This window comes from Manis javanica, chromosome 2, assembly GCF_040802235.1.
Source record: "Manis javanica isolate MJ-LG chromosome 2, MJ_LKY, whole genome shotgun sequence".
In the NCBI taxonomy this organism is placed as follows: Eukaryota; Metazoa; Chordata; class Mammalia; order Pholidota; family Manidae; genus Manis; species Manis javanica.
In genome coordinates, this window is record NC_133157.1 from 19,828,527 (window position 1) to 19,855,583 (window position 27,057).

A 27,057-nucleotide genomic window follows, 5' to 3' on the forward strand; every position below is an offset into this window, starting at 1 on the left:
CTATATATGTTTTCCCTTCAAGAATACAAGCCTCCGGAGGGCGAGGATGGTATCTGCTCGACTTTGTAAAGTCTTCTCTTCCAAGTTAGTGTTAGTTCAGTGTCCAGCACAAAGGTGCTGCTCAAGACTTAGTGGCTTCAATAGCAGATGTGTACTGATGCAGCATGTTGGCTCAACCCACTTGCTGTATAGAAACAAGTGTGGAAGGCACAAATGGGACCAGTGGGTTGGGTGTAGCAGGAACAGCAGCAGATGGGAGAAAGGAAGCAGGGTTCACTTGCCTGACAAGAGAACTAAAAAACACTGATGTCAGTTGGTAAAACCTTGAAGATGCATACAAGGGACAGTTTTAGATTTAAATGTCATATAGATATCCCTTTTCTTCTTTTGTGATGCCCTATGACAGTTGTCTCAGGGGTGCCATAAGGGTCTCAAATGTTTTCCAAATTTTGATGCATTATGTGTTAAAGAAATATTCCAAATAGCTTCATTTGAGAAGGGACATTTTGAAAGCAACTCTTGGTAGAATGTCCTAGCTATCAAGAAAATTGAGAGTATCTTACCCTGTCTTATCCAGACAGTGAGAAAGAGCTTAGACCAGTACTAAACAAAGATCTGACCTTGTGTTGAGATGTGACTGAAATGGAATTGTGGGAGTGATGTATTTCAAAGATGGTCTCTGATTGCTAGGAACACTTGTTTTCCATTTTGTATGTATAGAAGATGACACATATTTGCAGAGGTAACTATGGGTTGGTGAGAGTGTCAGTTTATGGGTTGCTCAACCTATTGTTCAGTGAGGTGACACTTAAAGAAGGGAGTGAAAGATGCTCACGTGGGAGGATTGGGAGATGGCAGAATGCAGCTCTGAAGGAGCTGCTGGGACGCGGGCTGGCCACTGCAGCTCTGGTTCTGCAGCCAAGTGTCTGCTGTTACATCCCAGAGCTCCAAGAAACCTCTGAGCGAGCACAGTCCAAATTCAAAGGTGAAAAGCAAAGCCGGAGACAACTGGAGCTCAAGGTGACGTCCCTGGAGGAAGAGCTGTCTGACCTTCGATCTGAGAAGGAATCTCTGGAAAAGGTAAAATCTATAACCAAAGTTTCTCTGTTGGACCCAAGTGGTCAGTGTTATTTAATAACATTTTTATTTTCCTCTTAAAAATAACAGTAGCCAGTGCTCACTGTAACAAATACAAGTAATACAGAAAAGTATAAAATAAAAAATAAAATTGATCTTTTTCTCCTCTCTAATCCCATGCATTAGAGGTTGACGTGTGATTATACTTCCAGGCTATTTTCTGTGTATATAAAATGTATGTATACACTCACTCACACATACATATATGTATACTGGTGCCATTTTTTAACAATAATAGGATCATGTTTAGTGCTTTTTTTAAATAAGGACATGGTATTAATAAGAATAAGAACTTTCTCATTCTTCTTAACCGCTGCATAGTAGTGAAGCTAGACCATAATTTATCCACCCACTGATGGATATTTATGTCTGTATTTTTTCACTATTTTAAGCATCACTGCTATGGACATCCTTGTACTATATAACTATTTTTGCAAATTCTTGTAAGCATTTCCATAAAATATAATGCTTGAATTAGAATTGCTGGATCAGAAAAAAATGCTATACATCTAAATTTTTAAAATAAATGTTGCCAGATTATCCTCAGAGTGTGCCAGCTTATGTTCCAGGACTGTGTATGCAAGCCCATTTCTCCATACTTTTTCCAGCTCTGCATATATCAGGTTTTCTGTTTCTATAAACATCTTATTTTAATACGTATTTTTGTTAGTAGTTATAGCTTTCATATTTAATGTCTGTAGTTCTGTGAATGTTCCTTTTAATGTTCTTTGCCCTCTTTCCTATTGTAATACTTGATTTGTAAACACTATTAAGGGTATTAATTCTTTGTCACAGATGTTACAAATATTTTTCTAGGTTACTCTTTTTCAACTTTATATGTGTTTTTATTGTGTTTAAATTTTAACATCAGGGTAATACTAGCCCCATGGAACAAAATAGGGACATTTCTGTCTTTTTGTGTTTCAGGAATAGTTTAAATATGAAAAGGACAAACTACTTTTGAGGTTTCAGTAAAACTTTCCAATAAAAGCTCTTTGATCGACTGCCTTTTCAGAGGATAAATCTTGGTTTGCATTTTCAGTTTATTCTATAATTTTATCAGGGTCTTTTTTTTTAACCCAGTTTCTTCTGCTGTCTTGGTTGTTTTCAGTTTTTCATTGTTATGTATACTACTTCAGTGACCATCCAGGTAACACATAGTCTTTGTGAATATGATTTATTGCTTCTTTAAGATGAGTTTGAATTTGTGGAATTTCTGGGTATTTTGAAAGTCTTCACAGCACTGCTGAATTGCCATCTAAAGAGAGTATACCTACTTATATTCCTACCAGGAGGATGTGAAGGTGTCCACTTCCGTGTGCTCTCACCACTGTTAAGATGTTTCCCATCTTTTAATAAAATGATGGACAAAACTCTTCTTGTTTTCCTTTTTCTTGTCACAGTTTTTCTCACCCAGTAGCCAAGAATGTTAAATGTGTAGGGAAAATTAAACTAAAAATGAATTGTTTCCAGAAACAAAGTAGGTACCTAATGAGGTGAATAACCACCATCACTGCCATCACCACCATGACCATTTATCCTCGGTCAAAGAGCGAGAGCTGATGGTGGTTCTCTTGTTCCTAAGAACCTCTCAGAAAGGAAAAAGAAGTCGGCTCAGGAGCGCTGTCAGGCTGAGGAGGAGATAGATGAAATTCGCAAGTCATACCAGGAGGAAATGGACTCACTTCGACAACTCTTGAAAAAGGCTCGGGTGTCCACAGACCAAGCAGCTGCAGAGCAGGTAATGGGAAACTGAAGCACTTTGGAAATAACAGGAAGACATGAAGGTTTCAGAAAAGCTTCTAGTTTCTTCCTCATCCTTTAGGGTGACGTTTCTCATAGTTGATGCTCTGACTTGGGAGAAAAGCGGAAGATGGCAATCCAGACACATACAGAAGAGCTGGGAATCAAATAAACAATGCTCATTCCTTTCTTTAAAAGCTTAGTGAAATTTAATTACATAAATAAACATGAAAAAAAGTCTTCATTAAAAAATTCCAACCACGATAAGGCCAAAGTCCTCAACCACCAGATACCATCCAAGACGCAGCTGGATCTGTAGCCCATTTGATAGGGACCTTTCTCCTTATAAGTTCATAAACTCATATTCCAATGTCTGTTTAATCATTGAATGAATTGGTGCTCTCACTGGGAACTATGACAAAAATCAGTTTCTTTTGAACCTATGAAGTTTAGAGCCTGGTAGTATGATCCTGAGAAATAAGATCACATTACGGCCCCGCCTTCTAGGCACCTGTCTATGTAGTCTCATCTTTATCTGGTTGGTGTACCTTTTGGAGTCCTGAGAACCAACGACATCCTCCTACATTAAAAAGTACATTTACTTTTAAAATAATCAAGGTCTTTTGAACAGTCATTTCTCTATTAAATCTGGGCTGTTAGCTTATTCTGTTTGCCTTATGAAAAATGGACTTCCCTGAATGCATCTGGACCCACCAGGATAATGGTGATTACTTTCTCTCGGCAGCTGTCTGTAGTACAGGCTGAGCTACAGACCCAATGGGAAGCAAAATGTGAGCATCTGTTGGCCTCCACCAAGGATGAGCACCGGCAACAGTACCAGGAGGTGTGTGCACAGAGAGACGCCAGCCAGCAGAAGCTCCTCCAGCTTCAGGAAAAGGTAGGTGTTTTCCCTGGGCCAGACAGGTTAGGCAGCCCAGTTAATTTGAGGTAAACAGGTTGCTTGAGTCTTGTAGACCTTTTTTAATCTAAAAAGTATTAATATACTTTTCAACATTCCAGTTAATCAGTCATCTTTTACATACTTACCTAGAATGACAGGTTCAGTGACCTAGAAAAAGAAGAGCAACACTAGTGTTCTGGAACATGTTTTCCTTTATTACTTGTTTCTTCATTTATTAAGCAAACACTTACTGAGGACCAGTTGTGTTCCAGACGCCATGTTGGGGAAGGGCTTACAAAGAACTCTGCCCTCAAGAATCTCACAGGAAGAAAGGGAGCTAGAGAGAAACAAAGATGAGCATTAAGTGCAGTAAGGCCCAGAAGAGGCAGTGCCTAGGGGAGCAGAGCCAGGAAGAACAAGTCACTGTGGTAAGGTGGGGAAGGCGGCAGAGCATCCTTGTCAAGGACACTGAGGTGGGATGGAGCATGTATGTGGTGGGGTCATTTGGCATGAAAACAAGAGAGGAGATGGAGATAGTTTAGGGCCATGACATGAATGTCCCCATATGTGGGACTTCGTTTCTTAAAGTGTCCAGTTGAAAATCTTTGACTCAGAGATGATGAAGGCAATCTTGTAGGTGAATTGAAGGTTGCCTCTAATATCCAGTGTTCATATGTGACCCCCTTTTTTCACTATATTCTGGATTAGGAACAAGGCAAGTGACAATGTTGGGAAAGAGGAGCTGAAGTTGTAAGTTGAGACTGAGTAATGGGAAGTGAAATGCTCTGAGTCTGCAGGTCTGGGGCAGAGGGGGTGGGGTGGACACCAGCAGATCTGGGTTGAGATTAATGCTTGTTGCTTAGAGATGGTTCTCTTCCTCCTGGGCTTCCTGACTTTCGCCTGGTAGCCCAAGTTTCTGAGGCCACAGCCACAGTCTGTTCGTTTTTGCAGTGTTTAGCTCTCCAGGCCCAAGTCACAGCCTTGAAAGAGCAAAATGAACAGCACAGCAAGGACCTGGAGAAGAATACAGCCCAGGAGCCTGGGATGGAAGCCACTGCTACTGACCCCTCAGAGAAGGTGAGCTGGTATTTCAAAGCAGCAGCAAACCATGTTACATAAAAAAGATTGAATATACATATCAGCACAACCAATTTGTTGTGTTGACAGCTTTTTTTCTAACTTTAACATATACCTCATGTCTGACTTAGGTTCCAAAAGATTAATTTTTACTTAGCACTTTGGTGGCAAATCCCAAATAGCCCTATTTGACAGATATGGGAAGCACCTCTAAATTGTAGCCCCTGGCAGCACTAGTGGGGGTCATGGTAGCAGGGAGGCATCAGTAAATGCTTTAAGCAGTTCTCAGCACACATATCGCAGCTTACTTGTTCTTCATAGCCCTTGCATCGGGTGCTGCTCGTTACCTAACATTGTCCTTTCCACAGTGACAGCTTTCAGCGTCTCCGTTCATGACCAGCTGTGTCCTGCTGTAGAGTTCTGAGAGGGCTTCCTTGAGCCTTCCAAGCCCCTCTCTGGAATTTACATGCATCCCTTAATCACTTGATTTTGGAAGCATACATTTTGATACTGTTTTCCTCTCATGTGTTCACACAGATAAAGAAGATCATGAACCAGGTGTTCCAGTCCTTGCGGGGAGAGTTTGAGCTAGAGGAATTTTACAATGGCAGGACCATTCTGGGAACCATCATGAATACTATCAAGGTACAATCAGCTCTTGATTGTTTTGTTGAAATGGGTATCATAGTGCTTAAGTACTGTCTAAGGGATCATGGATAAAAATAAGACTTCCTTTTCAAACAATATGGCTTCTCTCTCACTTACCAACTTTACATTTCCCTGTATGGCCCCGGAAGATGACTGGTTAGCCAGAGACGGGTAAGATTCCTCAAGGGAGGAACAACCTAAGACAGGCACAGTCGCAGGGGGGCCATCAGGTGAGAAATCGGGGAACAATAGTGGTGAAGCTTAGAACCTCACCCCACCCTGTTTTGAGAGAAAGCTTCTGCATCCGTGGATGTTTTATTGCCCTTGTCTAGCTCGGATTAGCACATAGTCTACAGGCACACACCTGATCATCTACAATTGCTCTCTTACAACACTAAACTATGTTTTCTAACTTTATCTCGCATCTACCTACCACTTCAGCATTTTATTAAAAATAATAATAATAATAATAAAGGGAGAAATGTGGGATCCACATATAAATCAAGTATAAAAATCAAACGAATATTCATACTTGACCTGATTGTTTATAGCTCATAATGCGTGATCAAACCGAAAGTTTCTGTGATGACTGCCCTTGCACTGTTCACCATGTAAGAACTTATTCACTATGTAAGAATTCGTTCACCATCTAAGAACTTGTTCGTTATGCTTCAGAAGATTGGAGACTGACGAGAATTAGGCTTGAGATGGATTAATGAGTGAGCATTGACCCCCCTATACAGAATTTTATTGTTGTTAACAACCATTTGATCAATAAATATGAGAGATGCCCTCTCAAAAAAATCAATCAATCAATCAATAAATAAATAAAATAAAATAAAATAAAATAAGACTTCCTTAATAATTAGGATGCCTGCAAGGACTCTTAGTGGGCAGATAAGAAGCGACGTCATTTGAACTAGACAGTTATGTTAATAAGGATTGAAGAGCTAGCAGTGCCTGCTGTTTCCCTCTTAGTGACCCTCTCCTCCTTGGCTTTTGAACAGCTGGTAACTCTTGAGCTTTTAAACCATCCTGAGCGAGAGAAGGGAGAGAGCAGCAGCGAAGAGGAGGAAGAGGCAGAGCGACCTCGGCAAGCTCCCCAGGAGCAGTCGGTCTCGGCGGGCTCTGGACTGTCTCACCCACCCCTGCGCAGGGAGTCCGCCATGCTGCCATCAGAGCGGGTGGGCCGGGAAGCTGTCCCGCTGCCTCCTCAGGCCCCGCCCAGTTCCCAGGAGGATGTGCAGGAAAGGGAAGGGGAGCCCTCGGCAGCAGAGGTGCTCTTGGAGATAAAAGACGATTCCCTCCCACCCGAACTGGCTTACATCCCCTCCCAGAGAGCTCTGGGCCCCCCAACTTCAATTCCTCCCAAGCCTCCGGGTCCTGCCCCTGGGGACTCTGGGTGTGAGGAGACACTTACTGCCAGTCCATTGAAAGATGCCTGTGTTGGAGAGCAAGAAAGTGCCACGAGACTGTCCCTGGCTTCAGACCCCAAGAAGGGGGACCCACTGGACTTAGGCCCTGAAACTCCAGGACAGCCTGAGCCTGCAGAGCTCAAGAAAGATGAGGATATCACTGGCTCTGCTGTTCCCCCCGAGGAGCCGGGCAGCACAGAGGCAGGTTCTCCTGCTGTAGAAGCAGCACCGGGCCCTAACCACTGTTCTCAGCACTCCAGGTATGTCCCGAACGGGTTTTCAGGTACAGGTGGCTGCATGTAGAAGTAGTCTCTGGTTTTTCCAGGGCTCACAACTCATCCTCAGAGACTGACTGACTGATTCACTTATTTGTTCACTGATTCATTCATTCATGTAGTTATTCAGTAATACCTACTATGAAAAAGGCTCTGCAGTAGGCAAGGTGGATTTGGTTCCTGAATTCAGCTTACAGCCTAGTAGGAGACAAATATTTATATATTTTTAAAGTGTGATAAGTGCTTAAAAAAAAACACAGGGTATATAATAGAGAATAAAGGGAGAGTTATTCTGCTTTAGATAGAGCAGTTAGAAAAAGATTCTGAGAAGGTATTGTTTAAGCCGAGACCTGAGGAAGGGAAAGGAGTCTTCCATGTGAAGAATTGGAGGAAGAGATTGCAGAAAACAAGAATATCACATGCAAAGGCCCTGTGGTAAGAAGAGACATGACACAATCAAGGAACCAAAAGAAGGCACAGTATGTAGGAGGAGAATAGTGTTAAGCTGAGTTGGAAAACTAACTAGGGGCCAAGTCATGTAATTTTTTGTGTCACTGTTAGAAGTTTGGACTTTAAGTTCAGTGAGAAACTATTAAAGGAATTCAAGCAGGAAAATCACATGATCTGATTATTGGTATGATTATTAGTCCTAGTCGTTTTAAAAGATCACTCAGGCTGCAAGTGATGGAAGGAATTACGAGAGCTAGGGGCCAGTGTGGAGAGGGGAGGGATTCCTGGATGACTGCCACAGCTGTTGATTCTTACTCCAGAGCCTGTGGGCACTGTGGCCTTGAGCAGGAGCAGCAACATTTCAGTGACAGGATTTTCTCTTTTTTCCCTTCAGACTTTCTGGGGATGATGACAATGAACTCTTTAAAAGGGCAGCTCTTAAAGTTCCAAGGCCCAAAGCACAGGCTGAGGAGGAAGATGAAGACGAGGTGGTAAGGAAATCCCAGGCACTGCGAGGTCCTCACTCCCCCACGTGGGGCCCCTCCGCACTGGCTCAGAATTGGAGGCTGTGGGTGGCCCGCTCCCTGGGCTCTGTGTGCGGGGCGTGTGGGAGTAGGCGTGGGGCTGGGAGAGGGCAGCTCTGTAAGCACAGTGGCCATGGTCAGATACCCCTTCATTCTTGAAAAAGGACCACGATTGCTGTCCCTGCAGGAAGAATTTCTACTTTAAGTGAAGAAAGTTGGGCTGCTTAGTCTCCATTAGTATGCTAAGATCTCAGGTTTCCTCAAGTGTGGAGGATACTGTTTATAGTTTAGAACTGGAAAGGGTTTGGAAGACCTTCTGTCCTGATATCCCTATTCACAAAGAGGCTGAGGCTCGGGAGGATGATTTACCCAAAGCCACAAGATGAGTTCCTGGCAGAGCTAGGCCGAAAGCCCCAGACTCCTACTAGTACCTCCTGTTTCTGAGCATTTTGTTTCTTCAGCCTGCTTTCCAACATGAGGCCTTGTTTTGTCATCACCGCATCCCTGCAGAAAATGTGTTAGGTACTTAGAGCATAGCCTCACTTTACAGAGCTCCAGGTGAAGGCCAGGGGGATGAGTTGTCAATGGAGCCTGGATTTGCCCCCCTGTTCTTGCTTCTCCTGTCCTCATTGTGCTAAGTTCAAGCGTTCTTGGTGGTCATTAGAACATTTCACTGGAGTATGAAATGTGTATGGAGAACACAGATGAGCTTCAGGCTCAGTCTGTCCCAGGGGCAGTCTAGGAGGTGAATGGGGGCACAGCCCTATAGGTGTCAACCAGAGCACATTTTGCCTCTTGCCAAAGCCTTGGGAAAGTGGCTGACAGAGCCAGAATCTGGCTCGTATACTAGAACCCTCCCCTCTGGCCTGTGTTCCTTTGGGGAAAGTGCACCAGTTCCTTCTATCATAGGAGTCTTTCTTTGCAAGAATTAAGTTTTTATTTGAGAATTCTGCACTTAAAAAAAAAAATTAAGTATCCCAAGTGACTGTCCAAAGTATAGTTGGAATGTTTTGATTAGTATTATATTATTGGTATTAATAGTGATACCATCAAGTTAACTTCTGTTTCTTGGATACCCTGAATACTACTTCACAGACATTCTCATTTAATTCTCTACTAATCCAATGAAGTAGGCACTTTTGTCTCATTTTATGGAAAAGAGGACTGAGGCCAAAAAGGTTAAATAACACGTGCAAGGTTATATAACCAGTGAATGTAGAGCCAGGACTTAAACCAGAAAAAAAAACAGAAGCAGTGAGCCACATTTTAAAATCCTATCCTGTCAGAGTTTAGAGGTCACTTGATTGATGCCCAGAGAGGTGTCAGGTCTGCTAGTTGCTGGTAAAGATGTCATTAGCTCAGGGACCTCTGACCACATCGTGCTGCTTTCCCTTCGGCTGGCCCGGTGAAGACTGCTGCTGGGCCAGAGTGGCTCCCCAGAGCACACAGTACCTCGGCAGAGAATACTTGGTGCAGGTCTATCTCCAGCATCAGTCCCTGCTACCCTCTTGAGACCTGTTCCCTGTCAATCCAGAAGAAAAAGGAAAAAGACCAGGAGCTCAATTCATGAAAAATGGAGGAGAGTTTCCTCTGTGGACATCAGCTCCCCTTATTCTCCTACCCGGGTGGATGCAGCCAGGGAAGAGAGACCAGCAGTGTGGGAGGCTGTGGCCCTTTCTGTGGGCTTTCTTCATTTCTTGGGATGCTCCACTTCGTAATGTGGCCAAGCCTCTAAATTTGACTTTCTCTCTGCCGGTAGGGCCACATCCAGAGCCAGACAGGCCACCTTAAGCTGTGATGTTTTTTCAAATGTGACTGTGTTCTTGCCCCCCTCCCTTCATCTTCCTATATCCTCTTTCATCCCCGAGGGCTGCTCTACCACTCTGTCTTTCTCCTAGTCCCATCTCTCCCCTTCTTGTCCCACACGAATGTTTAAGTTACTGCATGAGAGGTAACATGTCAAATCAATACATGTGTTTCACAAGCAAATCACAAAATTAGCCAAAGTTGGTCATCTTGTTTCTGTGTTGAAAGACTGTCTCCCTTCTCTGCCTGTTTGTCTCAGCTTTATCTGGAAGCCTGGTTTGCTGGCCTCAGGGTGAGTCCTTTCAGTAAAATCCCAACCAACAACCTCCTTTCCAACCTGGAGCCAGGAACATGTTGGCTCACTTGACCTTCCACAGGCAGGAAGTCCACCTGGTGTGGGGACAGGTGAGGACTGACTGCTCTTTCCTGTTTTGTCAGAGCATGAAGGGACACCCACCCCCAACACCCCTTTTTGGAGATGATGACGATGATGATGACATTGACTGGCTGGGATGAAGACCCAGGAAGCTGTTGCAAAGGTTCTCCAGTGACCCTTCCCTAAGCATAATTTTGCACAGCCAGCCCTGGGTCTAGATGAGCCACAGGGTGTGGTGAACGTGAGCATTCTGAGGCCAGCAGTTCAGGTCTCTGAAGTAGCGAACTCGTGGGCCCCCTGCCTGGCAGGGTGAAGAGGAGTGTGAGCCTGTCTTCAGAATGCTGGGGTTGTCAGAAGCCCACTGTGGTCCTGCCTCAGAGTCCCATTTGGAGGGAGGGATTGTTGGTTCCCCTCCAGCCAGTCACCTGCAAGGGTCTTGCCCTCTTCCAAGACTCTTTTTAGTCTCTTCACTAACTCGCAGACTGATCTGCCCCCCAGTGCCCCACTGTGCCCCCGCAGCAAGACCTGTCAGCTGGGGTAAGGTCTCCTGGTAGAACCAAGGGCGGATTATACCATGTAAACCTTGGTGTGGTTAACAGAGCTGCTTGCAGTCTTGGGACATGTATCTTTTCTCTGCCTTAAATCTGATACAGGAGGTGAGTGGATATTTGAAATTAATAAAACAAATAAATATCTGCAATGAAATTTGACTGAAGCTTTTGGGGAGAAGCTGAATTTGGTTCTAAGGGATTCCAGGGTCAGGAGTTGTGCGGATCTGAGTTGGTTAGCCCACACAAAAGCATTGTGACATGCCCTTTGGAACCTAATCCTGGAATTCTTAGGTTTCAGAGAAAGTTACCACTTTGTTGTCCCAGCTCATCAGAGCCACATTAAGTCTCAGAGCATCATGGTTATCTGAGGACCAGTCCTGTCATCCACTTGCTCCTGCAGGCCTGGTCCTCTACCCTAGGAAGCCATGCAGAGAAGATATGAGGGTCCCTACATTCCACTGTTGTCCATAGTGGCACCTGACAGGTTGATTTTTCATTTTGAGATCAGCTTCTGAACTTCAGGGCCAGTACTAATGCAGAGGACAGTAGTGAGAAAATATTTGAGGTCATTTTACTCATTCCAGGATCTTCCAAAGACCATGTAACCGTTTCTCAAAAAGCAGGATAATTTAAATAAAAACGTTCCAATTTAAAATATTTATATGATAACCTAATTCCATTCCAATGTGGCCTGACATCCTTTGTTATGACAGCTTTGAGCCTGTCTCGCATATGTGGAACAAGGAGTCAGTAAGAATTACCATTTACTGAACTTTGTTATTTAACAAATAGGCACTGTTGTTGAGCACTTTACAGACTGTCTCATCTCCAGCAAACCTTGCAGAAGACACTGTATTCCCCATTTTACAGAGGAGAGACTGAGGCTTAGAGAGGTCATTTGTCCATGGTTACATAATTAGTAAGCAGCAAAACAATTTAGATCCTGGCCATTGGATTCCTGGGCCCCAGTGCAGACCTCCTGAAACAGAACTCTGCTCTGTTAGGGTAAATTATGCAGAGCACAGGTGTTTTTGGTCTCCACTATGTGCATTCACCCCCTTGGTCCACTGGGTGCTGTGGTCTTAGGCAGTTACTCTCTCAGCCTCCCCTCTCCACTTAACTGACGGGCAGACTTGGGCCCAGGCTGCCTGGTTCTGCCACTTACTAGCTGGCTGACTATTCAAACTTCCCTGTGCCTCAGCTTCCTCATCTCTTAAAACAAGGACAGAAATAGTTTGTACAAGTTCTGAGGATTACATGAGCTAATATTGTGAAGTGCTTAGAACACTGCCTGGCACATAAAAGCACTATGTAGGCATTTGTTTAAAAAAACTTCAAATAGAGAAAATACAAGCTTTTGTAACCTGGCTCTGAAGAATGTTGAAATGCCTCCTTAGTCTGACTGTATAATCAGTGTCTCTGGAGCATAGATTTTTTTAAAGCCCTCTATGCTTTAAAAGCCTCAAATGCATGATCACATTTAGGGAGACCATATCGCAATGGGAAGAGGTTGCTGATCAGCCATGGAGATGCTCATCTCCGCAGTGGCGAACGGGAGGGAGCCTGAGCCTGTCAGGATGTATAAATGGAGGCACGAGGCTCCATCAGCAAGACTGCCCTGGACATAGAAAATCTTCTGTCATTACACAGAGCAGCATTCCACTTGCCTGCTTATGTGGGGAGAATGCACCGGTCATTACCAAAGGTGCCACATACCATGTTTTCTGTTCAAATCAAGAAGTGGCTTTGATACAGTTTTGCTCCTGCCCTCAGGGAGAGAAGGTGCTAATAGTGCCAATAGGGTGTTTACAGTCTGGGTGGCAGCCAGTTCTTTTTCCCATGGCAGGCACCCAATCAGTATTTGTTACCTGGCTAAAAGAAGGACTGGACGAGGCTGGCACTGGAGCATCTGCCTGAGGGCACAGCATTTAGGCCTGGGTTTCCCTGAGTGTGGAGTTGTCCTCTTTGTAGCAGATGGACAGCCTTAAGCCTTGAACAGCCCTACAGCCAATGCTACCAGCTCCACGTCCCTCTTGGCTCTTGGCAGTTGTTACAGGGGTTATGTGTATTTGCTGTTTGAATGAGAAGCACAAGAATGGTCACAGACTGTTTAAAAATATATATTTATTAAAAGGCATTTCTTTTTTAATTCCCAAAGCTTAAGACCATCTTCCACCCAGCCCATGAGGTACTTGGGCATAGACATTACAGTAGACAGCAGTGATTTTTTTCTCCTGGGTCTCTCATGTCCTTTTCTTTTATAAAGCGAAGAAGGTCAAGTATCTGGAGAGTCCCACCTGATTCTACAAACATAATGCTTTGGTTTGACTGCTTATTGCATCTTCAGGCAGTACCTCCGTCCCATGGCTTACTCAGTATTTTAAGTGAATGAATCATGTTTCCCCACCAGATCATTACAGGTGAGCAATAAGTAACAGAATGTTTTGAATGTTATTCCACGCAGTTATCTGTTATGTGTAAAAGAAGGATCAGAGAAGAGGGGGTATTAAGGCCCTGAAGAGCACCCCAGACACCTAAAGCCATGGGAGTGTCTTCTTCCTACAGGCAGTACCTTTCAAGGGAGGCGCTTGCTCTAGCCAGAGGGAAAATCAGGAGCCCTTAGAACAGTCCTGCTTCCCTGACTTTAATCTGCTGTCACTCTCCCCACAAGAAAGGGAAACAGGTTTCAGCAGATGTTGCCATCCTTCATTATAAAATCATTGCATTAAAAATTTTGTATTAATGTGCAAAATTGCCAACCAGGAGTTCAATGGGAAAAATGAAAAAAATCTTAGTATGTCACCACGATCGATAGAGGAGATGATCTTTCCATATTCCAAAGGTAGAAAAGTGAGAAAAAGGAGCCAGTTTGGTCTCTGTCTCCCAAAGACAGAAGAGGTCAGACAGTCCAATGGAAGATGCTCCTCTAGGTAAGGCACAAATCAAGGGAGCAGATGGTATCCAGGCTCCAAGCCCTTCATCACCCAGAACCCATCTCTCTATCTTGAAGATCTTTGGAAATTCTTGAGTTTTGGGTTACAGATAGTCATCATGGGCTCCGGAACCTTGCCCCCAGGTTCTGGTGTGTCCATTCTCTCTCTGGTCACAGCAGCCTTCTTCAGGCACAAAGAGACCACGCCTGGGTCCTATGCCAGTAGGCTGAGGAGAGGTAGCTGCAGTGGCCTGTGAGCTCCAGGGGAGTAAGTGCTGGCTTCAGCTGAAAGTTTCCAGGAACCAGGTGCAAGGTGAGGAACAGCCATCAGAAAAAATGGAGACATGGGGCTGGAAGTTCAACATCTGGAAGAGGGGGCCCCAGCTCTCTCCAGCCATCAGTGCCTGCACAGCCCTCAACAACTAAACCATGCCGAGAAGTGGGTAGGCAAGGTAGTAGCCCACAGCCGAGCCCAGGACCACACCCAAGAAAATCCAGGTGTTGTAGGACATTACAGCCAGCATCATGAAGTAGCCGATGACCACCTGAGCAACATGGATTAGAGACTGGCCGAAGTGACACAAAAACCACCTAGATAAAAAGGAAAGCCAAGTTAATGTTTGTAACAGGCTAGAAGCTAGGACCTTCCTACTTCCTGGTGTCAGGAAGTAGAAAGAGCAACTGAGTTATAGGACCAGTTTATGTGTAATTTGTATGCTTAACCCAGGGGAGAATTCCTTTTAAAGAGATCTATCAGAAACTACTGATAGAGAGGGGAGAGGGACTTGTACAAGATGATTAGGATAATCACTTTTTACCACATTTAGCTCTGAGTTTCCTGGCACCCTTGGCAAAAAAGGAAAACGAGGTATAAAATCTATTATGTCTGATAAGGGATAATACAAAGTTGTCAGTAAGGCAGATTTTTTTTTTTTTCTCAGAATCTACTGTGGCAGGCAGTATTAACAATGGAAAGAGCCTGGTCTTAGGTGACAGGTCAGTTCCTAGCTCTGCCACTTAACTATGGCTCAGCACAAATGTCTTAGTTTCTTCTGAGCTTAAATTTCCTCATCAGTAAAACAAGAATAAGAATACCTCCCTTGCAGGGTGTTGGTGAATATTTGAGATGCCCATGTAATGAGCAGGCAGGCTCATTAAGCACAGCTGGATCTGGAGAGAGGGCAGGAGTGGGAGTCCACTTGGCTGCTCTATCCGAATGGGAAGAAAGCAGAGGAGAGGAGAGAAGAGCGTGCTCTCCCACTTGGTTGGACACATTGCCGATGGCAATCCTTAACCATTTGTGTAGGGACAGCTGCAGATCCCATCTGGGTTTGGAAGCCTTAGTGACCTAAAGAAACCTGCTGAGGTTTGGAGGGAGGGCTAGGTGGACAGCCCTGTTGCCAGCCTGAGGTCTGCCCCAGAGCTCTGCAGATCTGAGCCTCCTGAGTGGCTCTCAGCAGAGAGGCTCCAGTCTGGGCATCAGGAGCTAAGCTCTAGTTCATCTCACTGATAAGGGGGAGCGCTTTGGCAACCCCTGGTCCTTCCCTGGGCATCAATTTCCTTTTTTGTAAGGTGGGGCTAATGGCCTCTGGGCCCAGCCTACCTCTCAGGGTGAATGCAAGTACTCTGCCCATTTCCACCCCCAGCCCCTGTTACCTGACATGGTTTCTGCTGACGGGGGGTAAGTCTGAGCCTGAGGAGTTCTCGTCTGTCTCTTCAGCGAGCTGCAGGCTGGTGGGGAGGGCCATGCTCACCAGAGCCTGGTGGAGCAGCTTGGCTTTGCCAACCTTGATGCTTTCGTACAACACAGCCAAGAGCAGGACCACCAACACCGAAAGGGCCATACCTGTCAAAGGGAAGCTGAGTTGCAGAGACCTGGCCAGGCAAGCCCTGCTCCCCTGCCGGCAGCTTCCCCTAGAACCTGGTACAGGTGCCAGAACACCTCTGCCCATCCCTTCTGTCCAGCTACCTCTCACATCTTCCTCACCTCCACTGGGCTAGGGTCTAAGGGTAAAGAAGCCATACACCATCACCCAAAGGTGCTCCTGCAGGCCCAAATCTCTGTCCTGACTTCTACTTAGGAGAGCATGCACAGCAAGGTCCTATTTACACGTATGAACACAGAAAAGCCCGGAAGGAAGGAGAGACAGCAAAGGAGTCAAAATTATCTCAGCCAATTAGGATACAGGAGGCTTTTATTTTCTTCTCACTTAACTTTACAAAGTTTCTCTGTATATAATACTTCTGTAAGAGCGGGAAAAACCAATGTTATTTTAAAGAAAACTGAGTGTTTACTAGAGCTGCTGTGTAAAATTAACTGCTAATTGCTACTTCTATTTTACAAGTGGAGGGAATAATAAATGGTCCGACTATAGTATTTTATTGAGCTCCCAGGCGGAAATCATCTGCAAAATATACTTTTTTAAAAATATAAAATTATAGGTAATTCCTTGAACATGGTATACATTCAAACCATGCAGAAGAGCATAGAGTGAAAAATAAGTCTTCTTCCCAGCCCAGTCTCTCAAAGCCCCAGTTCTCCCCAGAGCAACTTCTGTTAGCAATTTCCTGTATAGCTTCCCAAGGATACTCAGTGCATAGATAAATCTTTACTTGTCTAAAAGACAGCATCCTATCTGTGCATATACTCTTCTCCCTCTTCTCGTTGTCATCCAACTGCACCTTGTATATGGATTCCTCTTAGTTCACACAAATCTACCTTGTTTCTGTGGCTTCACAGTATCTGTGATAGATTATATTTTCCAAATATGGCCACCTCACTATTCCATGTCACATGCTGTTCTTACAATGTCAACATCCTGCCATCAAGTGGAGGGGTCCATGTTCCCTCTTCTTTAACTGAGATGACCTTTGTGTCTGCTTCAACCAATAAAAGTGGAAGCAAGACTTCCAAGGGTAGGCCTTAAAAATCCCCTGCACTTCCACCTTGTTCTCTTAGGACACTCATTTGCTTTTTGGAGCCCAGGCACCTTGCCACAAGGAAACCCAGGCCACAGGAGACACCACATGTAGGCGTTAAGTCAACAACCCTGCTGAAGTCCTAGGTAACCACCAGCATCAACCAGCAGACATGAGTGAGGAAATCTTCAAGATGACTACAGTTGCAGCCACTGTCTGACTATATCTGCTTGAGACACATTGAAGAAGGACTGCTTGGCTGAGCCAAGTCGACTCAGAACCTTAAGAATAATAAAATGACTACTGCTGTTTTAAGCCACCAGGTTTACTCTGCAATAGACTGATTACTAGAATGGTGGCCCATTGGAGGGATGACCATAATTTATACGATCAGCACCTGCAGTGACGAGCATTTGGGTTATTTCCATTGCCAGTTTATTTTTAAGATGCAATTATTTAAGTGTAAATACAACTCCATCATGAATTAGTACCTAACTGCTTTTCAAGTCAAAGGAATATTTCTCTTCCAAACTGGTGTCTTATTTGAGGTCCAAAGATGGAGGAGCTGCTCTGGGCTTCTGAGCTGATGTTGGGCAGAGAACTCTGGATGAGGGGAGGGGAGGCCTTGATCTAGTTCTGGCTTACTTGCTGTGTGACCCTTGATGAGTCTTTTCCCCTTTCTTCAGTTCCATCCCTTGTAATAGAAGGGGGAGCTGCATCCCAAATCTCTCTCTTGGCCATTCTGAGCATTAGTGAGATAATGGAGCTTTTTGCAAACTGAAGGGCACTGGCTGCAATGGAATTAAAAATGCAAAGTTCTCAATGTTTATACAAGAAGAGTCAGGCTCAGTCATGTCCACAGAGGGCATAATAAAGAGAAACCAGGTTCTCCATTGCCTGGAGCTATGACTCCCCAGGCTACAAGCCTGGGCTTCCCAATGCTTACCTGCAGGACTGTGGACATTCCAGAAATCAAACAACAGCACCACCTCATCTGAGAAGATGAAATGCATCTGAAAGAGAAGGGGATCTGCATCAAGGGGCTTCAGGCAACAGTAGTCATGGTCCCTAGTGCTCTCCAGCAGCCTCCTCTAAAAGTCCAGAAAAATGGGGTCACTGGATGTAAGTGCTAGAAGAGCCATTACTGGTCATCAGGGCCAACTGAGGCCAGACAGGGCAGGACTTGCCTGAGGTCCCTCAGTGGCGGCAGCAGAGCTGTAATTGAGCTGGCCTTGCTCCAGGTGGAAGTGAGGTGTCAGGGTGCCCATCATTACTGAGCCAACCAGGTCACAGTATTCCCAGGCCACGCTGAGCTGTCCCCTCTGTGCCAAGCACAAGACTGAAGAATGAGTGCCTCCCTTACCCCAGACCCCAGCCATTCTGCTCCAGCTGTGTTTGTCATGGAAGAACGCAGGGGCAGCGGTCTCCATTCTACCACATCTGTTCACTCATGCCCTAAACATATGCTGTGCCCAGCATTATGGACAAAGACAAAATTCTCTGCCCTCAATGAGCTCACAGCCTTCTGGAAAGAATGAAAGTAGAAGCAATGGCAATGTCTGAACATCCTTTTTAAAGAGCACCTGGTCCATCCTGTGTTCAGAGTGGCATCAAGGGCTTTTCATGTATTATCTCATTTCACAACAGTCTTCTGTGTGACAGAGACAGTCAGGCTCATCTCACAGGAAGGAAAATTGGGGAAATGAGGCTCAGAAACAGTAATTTTGCTGAAGGTCAAAAAGCTAGTAAGTTGGCAGAGCTGGGATTCAAACCTGGGTCTAGTTGGATACCAAAGCCCTGTGCATTCCAGACCACCATGCTGCCTCTTGACTGCCAAGGTCAGGATAGGGACTGGATGGTGATTCTAAATGCCCACAGCAGGCTTAATGACTGCTTGGCAAGATTAAAGCCAGCCAGATCAGTCCGTTCACTCTCTCAGGGAAGGTCACCAGGTAAACTTGCTAAGACCTCCTCAGCCCCGGAAGCAGCTCTGCAAACACTGTCTGCGCCCACACAGCGAAGGAGGTCCTGGCTGAGCTGGGATCGGGTAGTGGAAGGCTTTGCCTTCTAATACAAGTATTAGAATCCTCAAAAGGCAGAGCAGGAAGTATTCTCAGAGAATTTATTTTTTTACTGAGATAACGGACACATAATGTTGTATTAGTTTCAGATGTACAACATCATGATTCAATCTACCCACCTATTGTGAAATAATCACCACAATATGTCTAGTGACCATCCATCACCACACACAGTTACACATTCTTTTTCTTGTGATGAGGATCTTAAGATCTACTCTCTTAGCATCTTTCAAATATACAGTACAGTATTATTAATTACAGTCACCATGCCTGCACCTTACATCCTAAGCCTTACTTGTTTACTCAGTGCATTTTCAGTCCTCTAGTTTTCAACTTTTTTTTTGCCAGGGAACACTGCAAATAAAATCTTGTAACTCCACCATATAAAACACAGGACTCTGGGTGAAGTGGGGAGAGAGGTCTCAGCTCTACTGAAACTCAGTGTGAAAAACACTGATCTGGTCCAGCTCTGGCTGCTCTCTAGCCCCATCCCATTTCCAGATAGGGAAAATGAGTCCCGGGAGGGGAAGGGATTTGTCCAAGACCTCATAACAAGAAAATGAAAACCCAGGCAGTCATTTAAAAAGTATGTTGAGGAATTTAAAAATAAAAATAGCTTCTTATTCCCCTAATAGGAAAACGGTACTTGCTCAATATAAAAAGCTGAAACAGGATAAAAAAGAAAGTAAAAATCATTTTGAATCTTACTACCCAGAGATATTGTTTGTTAAGGTTTTAAAATGAACATTCGTTGACAGGCAAAATGTTCACAAAACATAATGCAAAAATAAATGGGTACAAATAATCCCGTGAAACTCCTTTACACTGGAGTACCACTCATTCAACTTCAGCCTCTAGCACCATCTCCGCAGTGGGAGTGGAGGGAGTGTTGCACCATGCCCCCTTCTCTGTGTTCACTGGATAGAGCACTTGGCATGACTGGAATGTCCTCAGTGGCTAATTAACCAGACAGGTTTCCTAACTAGGTTCATTCTGTCACCCCTGGGCCTGGGTCAGCTATCTTAGGAGCCCCAAACAGCTTTTGCTGTAGACCCAAACACCCACAACACAGTAAATTTATTCAAGCAGCAGACATTTACTTTTGTTGTGCCAGGGGTGCAGATGCTGGAGCTACAGAGATGAATGAAACAATTCCTTGGCCCTCAGGGAGCTAGCCATCTAGTCGGGGAGAGGAGAGAATAATCATTACAATAGGGCCAACAGCGTGTATGTAGTCAATGAGAGGAAGGCACAGGGAAGGCCTCCTGGGGGGTGCTGGAGACGAAGCCCCCTGGGGACGCCTAGCCTGGTGTCTAGGATCTCTTCAGAGGCAGGAGGAACAGGAGGCAGCCAGGGGAAGACAGTCCAGTATGTTCCAAGCTGGAAGTGCCCACACCCAGTGTCTGGTTCCACCTCACTGGGGAGAGAGCAGCGCAAAGGACAAAGACTCACCTACTCTTGCCTTTTCACTGGAGAAAAAGATTCAGATCAGCACAACCTGACTTGGGGCTGCAGTTTTCAATTAAAGGGTCTGTGGTCAGATAAACAAGGGGCTGGGGTCTAATCTTGCGTCTCCATGTAGGATGAATCTGCCTCCTGCAGCTGGGTTTAATTTATCTGCGCCTATTCATGGCCCCATCCTGGGTAAGGAGGGGCAGAGCTGAAGAGCGCAATCATGGGACTTTTTAATTTTCTTATTTGGGGTTACTTAACCTTTGAGAAAAGATCATTTATAAACCAGAGTTTTGGGGAAGATTAAGGTCCCTGTTCCTGCCAGCTGCCTGGCTAGGGGAACTTTTCAAAAGTGCTCCCCATCTATTTCCCCTTTTAGAACAACAGCGGTTGCTGGGGATGGGCGTTTGACGGAGTAACTGTTGGTTTCCTGTACCTCATATTCTGTGGCATTCTTCATGGGATAAAGAAAATTATATGAATTCTAGGAGGACCAAAGAGCCTTGCAACCTGTCATTCTCTCCAGCCTAGGTGAACTCTGCGAGAAAGTTTTACCTGAAACGCTATTTCTGACCCGTGTAAGGAGGATGGAAAGTAGCTGGGTTGGTTCCTCCCCCACCACCCAAACATCAAACCAGGAGCTTGACAAGACAGAGACCCGCCCGAGGTGTGGGTGCTGGGTGTGTGGGCGCCGCAGGCTGAAACGCACCGGGGCTTCCCTTTTCCTGGGAGCCTTCCCGGAACCGCCCCCGAGTCACCGCGCTTAGGGCAGGGGACCCCAGGCCTCGTCTATCTTCAGCCACTGCGCCCCAACCTCCCACCCTCAGCTGCGCCACAGCAGGTGCACAATTACTGCTTGTCCAGCCGGACTGACCCCCAGCAGGAGGGACAAAAGAAAACTGGGAAGCCACCGCCAGCTCCACTTCCCGCGCCCTCCCCAACCTTGTTTCTGCTGTTGACAGTGCTGCCAACCTACTCCGCCACCAGTCCCCTGCCAGATGCCCGGGGCTGCTGCTGGAGGGCCCGCCCCACCCCGCGTCCGCTCCTCTCGGTCCGCTCCTCCGGACTCACCGCTAAGGAGAGCGTGCTGGGTGGGCACCGGGGCCGCTGCTGCTCGCTCTGGTCTCCTGGCTGCGAGTCCGTCCCGCCCCCGCCGCGATTGCGACCCGAGCCGCGCGGTCACATGGTCAGGGCGAGGCGTGCGCGCGGGCCCCTGGGAGTTGTGGTCCCCAAGACACGCCACTCGGACGCACCCAACGGCCCCGACCCCCCGCTGGGCTTCAGGTCTCGAGCCGAGCAGCGCTGCGGCGCTAGAGTCGTAAGCAGCGCGGGGCTGTCTCCTGCATTCCGTGTGGCCTCTTACTGCTTTGCACTTGACTTATCTTTGCAATTATCATTAAAATGTTCATTGCTACTAATGAACCATGCGAAGCTTCACATGTGAAGTTAAAAATTGGAAAGTCCATCCTATGGACAAAATACCAACAAACCACGAATAAACTAAAGAAAGTAAACCCAGGCTTTATGTAGCCATTCTTAATGTAGCCATTCTTTTTTCTTTTTAAAAAAATCTTTTTGCAATACAGAGTTGTAATTTTAATTTGTATTTCTTTGTTTACCAGGGTGGTAAACGTTTTTTTTTTTTTTTTTTTTTTGCTATTTCCATTTTTGTGTTTTGTCCGTTCATTTTATCCATCCAGTTTGGCTGGGGAGGGTTCTGGGGGATGAGAGACTTTTAACAGTATTAAAAATTTAAATATACTAAGTAACCCTTTGCCAGTCATCCTATGAAGAAAGGGGCTGGAGGAAAAACCTTACCAGAGAGTGTACTAGCTGAACTTGAGCCTGGAATGTGACCTCAGTTCAAATCCTGACTCAGTATTGGATATGGGACCTCAGGCAAACGGCTTTACATCTCTGGGCCTCAGTTTCTTCGTCAAGCAAATGAAAATAATAATGGAATCTATGCCACTGGGGTGTTATAAGGCTTATAACTGTAGGAGCTTGCCTGATAAATGGTAGCCATTGTCATCATTAGTGGCAAATATTTCCGTTTTATGAAAGGGCAGGGGACCCCGGGACTCATCTATCTTCAGCCACCGTGCCCCAACCTCCCACCCTCAGCTGCGCCACAGCAGGTGCACAATTACTGCTCATCCAGCCAGACTGACCCCCAGCAGAAGGGACAAAAGAAAACCCAGAAGCCACCGCCAGCTCCACTTCCCGTGCCCTCCCCAACCTTGTTTCTGCTGTTGACTGTGCTGCCAACCTACTCTGCCACCAGCCCTCCGCCAGATGCCCGGGGCGGCTGCTGGAGGGCCCGCCCCACCCCGCATCCGCTCCTCTCCGTGGTGCCCGGACTCACCGCTGTCCTCCCCCAAACAATCTGGCCAAAGGATTTGCAGCACAGCTTTATTCATATGACTAAATTTTATGAAAGGAAGCTGACTGCAAAAGGTCAAGCCACTTGCCCAGGGCCATACAGCTTCTAAAAGCCTCAATCTGGAAAATAGCTGGGGTTAGAGGGAAGTCAGGGATTGGGGCAGTTTCAGAGAAGGAATACAGCCTGGGCACCAGGAGGTCGGGAAGGGAGGCCCACTGCTGTCTGGAGTGTGCAAGGCTGGGAAGAGGCAATGGGGAGAGAGGGGGCTATTGTATATTCTTGAAGCATCTGGGCCCCAAGACCTTGGGAGGGATTTGGTGATTCACATGTAAGTTTTCACCTCTTTAGCTCTCACCTGGAAAGTAGGAACAAGAAGGCTTGACCTTCAGACAAGCAGGCTCCCTTGCACTGTCCTCCCCCAAACAATCTGGCCAAAGGATTTGCAGCACAGCTTTATTCATATGACTATTTTTGTTGGCTTTGGCACAATCTGATGACCTTCACACTTAGTTTTAACTTCCTCATATGTGTTACAGCTCTAACAGTCCTGAAGTTCTAAAGTGTTCCTTTTCTTTCTGAGCCACCAGAGACTCCCCTCCTCTGGCCTCCAGGCAGAGAACTAGGTTCCAATCCCAGCTCATAAGATCATACTACCACCAGCCAAGCCTTGGTCCATGGCAAGAGGTTCTTTCTGGATTCTGTATTTTGACAGCCCATGGACTCCCTTCCTCCCAAGGAACAATAGACTGCTCTTGTCTTTCCAGCACACATCTAGAGCCCCTGGATAGAATCCACAGTCAGGAAAGATGGCACAAAGATTGTCAAGGGGCCCTTTATCTTGGGTGCTTGGCTCATCCATGGTCTGCTGTGGGAGGGGACATCCAACCAGTTGCTTCTCCTTCTGAGGTTCCTCTCCTTCTGCGGAACTTGAGGTGCCATGAAAAGACCACATGCACAAAATGTTATTCCTGTAGAATATCTGACCTTGATGAGCAGCTAAGGCTGTGTGACCCCAAGGATGCCATTATCCCTTTCTGGGCTCCAGTAAGGGGTGGAATGGATGGCCTCCAACTGCCCCTTTACATGTTTTGTGATGATCTGCAGTGGTAAGTGAGCTTGAGGTTGGAGTTGAACATCTTATGACTAGGAATGATTTCCAAGTCACTCCATTCAGCTAACCTCCCACGTTCTCCCACAGAGCTCTATTACTGTGTATTTATGCTCTGAGTAGCATTATGTATCTGCTGCATATGGCACTGGGAGAGCATGCACGTTCAAGGTTGGTGGGAGAGAAGCAACAGCGCGCACGCCTGCTCTGTGAATGTGTAGCAGACTTTGTGTTGGTGAGGCTGGAGAAGGCAGGAGCCAGGCCACCAACAAGCCAAAGGCTATGTTTAAGGTAAGAATTTATTCTGGGACAAAGAAGAGCTATCAAAGGACTTTTAACATATGTTTCTCTTTTCTGCATTTTTCTCTTTTCTTTCCTGAATGTCACCCACCATATTGCTGAGGCTTACTCTGACCCCTCTATTTAAAACTGCAATCCCCTCTGTATTCATTGCCCTATTTACTCAGTTTTCTCTTTTTTTTACATAGCACCTATCACCTTGTGACATACGACTTAACTTGGCTGTTCATTATTCTCTCGCTCCACTCAAATGGAAGATCAAGGACAATGGGGATTTCTATAGTTTTGTTCAGGAAAACACCACCATCCCTAAAATAGTTCATGTCACAAAGCAGACTGTCACTAAGTATTTGTTGAATGAATGAATCCCAGCAGGCCGACGGTTTGCACCTCATTGCCTCAGAGGAAGGAAGTGGCAGCAATAGAAGCCACCTCTGAGAGGTGATGGTTTTGTTTCCCATGAGCCTTGCGGGCAGGTTCAGGAAAGCTTGCGGGTGAAAGTGAGAAAACAATTTATGCAGGAGCAGGAGGAGCCGGCAAGGCTGCCCTCCCCACCTGCTGAATACTTCAGCCTCGAAGAGGGGGCAAAACTGAGGGGCCTGGAGCATGCGGCCTGGGGACTGGCGTTGGGCAGGATCAGCAGGGAAGAGCCCCAGGAGGAGAGGCAGCGAGGTCAGAGGCAGCAGCCCTGCTGGGCAAGGAGCAACCAAAAGGGTGAGAGGTCCTGGAGCCCAGGACAAAGACAGCAGGCCCAAATGGGGCCCTGCCTCTGGAACTGACATGCCAGGGGCACAGAGACCACCGAGCACACTTCATTCCAAATTCCTGCCCCACAAGACCTTAGGGCAAAATAAAATGGTTGTCTTAAACTGCTAAATTTGGGGGTAATCTGTTAAACATTAATAGAGAGCAGGAACAGTTACAATCCAGCTAATTTCTTCTTCAACCCTTGGATTAATTTAGTAGAGGTCAGGTGAGACCAGGGGATGGGGAGTATCCTGAACATTTTCTTTTGCTAAAGGTTTATTTAGAATTGAGTATTTGTTTATTTATTAATGTGTCCTGCCTCCATACAAAGGCTTTGAGGCAGCTCACAGAGAGACAGTCAATAAAAGATAAAAAATGAAGTAAGTGAGGGAAAGCTAAACAATGACCAGAGAAGAATAACAAGGACGTTAGTTGAAACAGCCCCTGGGGACACTGAGTTGGCCCTGAGAACTCAGCGGGTACTTGCTAACTGGAAGCTGTAACAGGGTTGTGCTGTGGGGCTTCCAGGCCCTGCAGGGACCTGTCCCAGCAAGGACTCTCAGGGTGACATCAGGGCAGGTGCCAGGAGCAGTCACATGTGGGCAGTCATGCATTATCTTCAGCCCTGGGGACTTTGCCTCCTTTGGAGTCTGGGGCTTTTGTTCTGGGCCCTGTTTTTTCTAAGAATGTGGTCAGAGCCCAAGTTCCTCCCTGCCTGAGGCATCTCTCTACACTGGCTCTGCTACCAACAGAACCTGAGGTTTTCTTTGCTCCTGAACATGACCTTGCTCATCCTGGGTTGTGGTGCAGCTTCTCAGGGTTCCTGTCCCCTGTTTCATAGTTCTCAGGGGGCCAGGACCATGCTGATGCTCTGTCTCCCTGATGCGTGCTGCATCCCCCAGGCCTCAGCTCCCTCCTGTTTGAGTAGGCGCCCCCAGGAGTGCAGGGCACGATGCAGTGCCTCTGGATGCTGCCTCTGTCCCCTTTGGTGGCTCTGAAGCCTGCTGGGATGAAGGAGGGCATGGGCTGGCCAGCCAGCCGTGGGGGTGTATATTGGTTTCCTTGGGCTACTTTGACAAATTACCACAAATTTGGTGGCCTTAAACAATACATAAGGATTCTCTTACAGCTCTGGAGGTCAGAAGTCTGGAGTCAGTCTCACTGGGATGAAATCAAGGTGTCCCTTCTTCCAGAGGCTCCAGGGGAGAGCTCCTATCTTGTCCTTTCCAGCTTCTAGACCTGCACTGCTTGCATCCCTTGGCTTACAGGCACTTCCCTTCTCTCCAAAGCCCACAGTAAAGCAATTTGAAATCTCTCTTCAAATCTCACATTGGCTTCTCTCTTGCCCCTTTCTGCCTACCTGGTTTTGTCTTTGTTTTTGTTTTTGCCTTTGTGTAAATGCCAAGTTTCTGTCTGGAATCTTTTCCATTTAGCCTGAAGAACTTCCTTTTTTTTTTTTTTTTTTACTTTTTTATTTTTATCAAAGTATCACATGAACAACATTGTGGTTTCAACATACACCCATATTATCAAGTCCTCACAACCCTCCCCCACTGCAGTCACTGTCCATCAGTGTAGTAAGATGCTGGAGAGTGATTACTTGTCTTCTCCATGCTGTACTGCCTTCGCTGTGACCTACCCATACTGTGAGTGCTAATTAGAATGCCCCTTAATCCCTTTCTCCCTCCCTCCCCATCCAACCTCCCCAGCCCATTCCCTTTGGTAACCGCTAGTCCCTTCTTCGAGTCTGTCAGTCTGCTGCTGTTTTAGTCCTTCAGTTTTGCTTTGTTGTTATACTCCACAAATAAGTGAAATCATATGGCACTTGTCTTTCTCCGCCTGACTTATTTCACTGAGCAGAACGTCCTCCAGCTCCACCCACATTGTTGAAAATGGTAGGATTTGTTTTCTTCTTATGGCTGAATAATATTCCACTGTGTATATGTACCACATCTTCTTTATCCATTCATCTACTGATGGACACTTAGGTTGCTTCCATATCTTGGCTATTGTAAACAGTGCTGCAATAAACATAGGGGTGCATATGTCTTTTTGAATCAGGGATCTGGTTTTCTTCCAGTAAGTTCCTAGGAGTGGAATTAGTGGGTCAAACGGTATTTCTATTTTTTTGTTTAGTTTTTTGAGGAACCTCCATATTGCTTTCCACAATGTTCGAACTAGTTTACATTCCCACCAACAGTGTAGAAGGGTTCCCCTTTCTCTGCATCCTGG

The 27,057-nt window shown here is 46.0% G+C and overlaps 2 protein-coding genes across 2 annotated transcripts in view; one reads left to right on the forward strand and one right to left on the reverse strand.

Moving 5' to 3' along the window:
* Positions 1–11,057, forward strand: part of FKBP15 (FKBP prolyl isomerase family member 15) — a 46,296-nt gene extending 35,239 nt beyond the window's left edge. Inside the window, 8 exon segments of the mRNA XM_073225997.1 lie at positions 944–1,080; positions 2,723–2,878; positions 3,626–3,778; positions 4,733–4,858; positions 5,396–5,503; positions 6,514–7,181; positions 8,041–8,137; positions 10,415–11,057. Of these exon segments, the coding sequence (XP_073082098.1) occupies positions 944–1,080; positions 2,723–2,878; positions 3,626–3,778; positions 4,733–4,858; positions 5,396–5,503; positions 6,514–7,181; positions 8,041–8,137; positions 10,415–10,492 (1,523 nt within the window). The 3' untranslated portion in view covers positions 10,493–11,057.
* A 1,950-nt stretch (positions 11,058–13,007) lies between these two features.
* On the reverse strand, positions 13,008–21,511 carry SLC31A2 (solute carrier family 31 member 2). Its single transcript, XM_017645547.3, has 4 exons — positions 21,359–21,511; positions 17,701–17,767; positions 15,492–15,681; positions 13,008–14,426 (listed from the first exon to the last, which is right to left on the reverse strand). The coding sequence occupies exons 2-4, from the start codon at positions 17,765–17,767 to the stop codon at positions 14,258–14,260; spliced, it is 426 nt and encodes a 141-aa protein (XP_017501036.2). The 5' UTR covers positions 21,359–21,511; the 3' UTR covers positions 13,008–14,257.
* Positions 21,512–27,057: the final 5,546 nt, after the last annotated feature.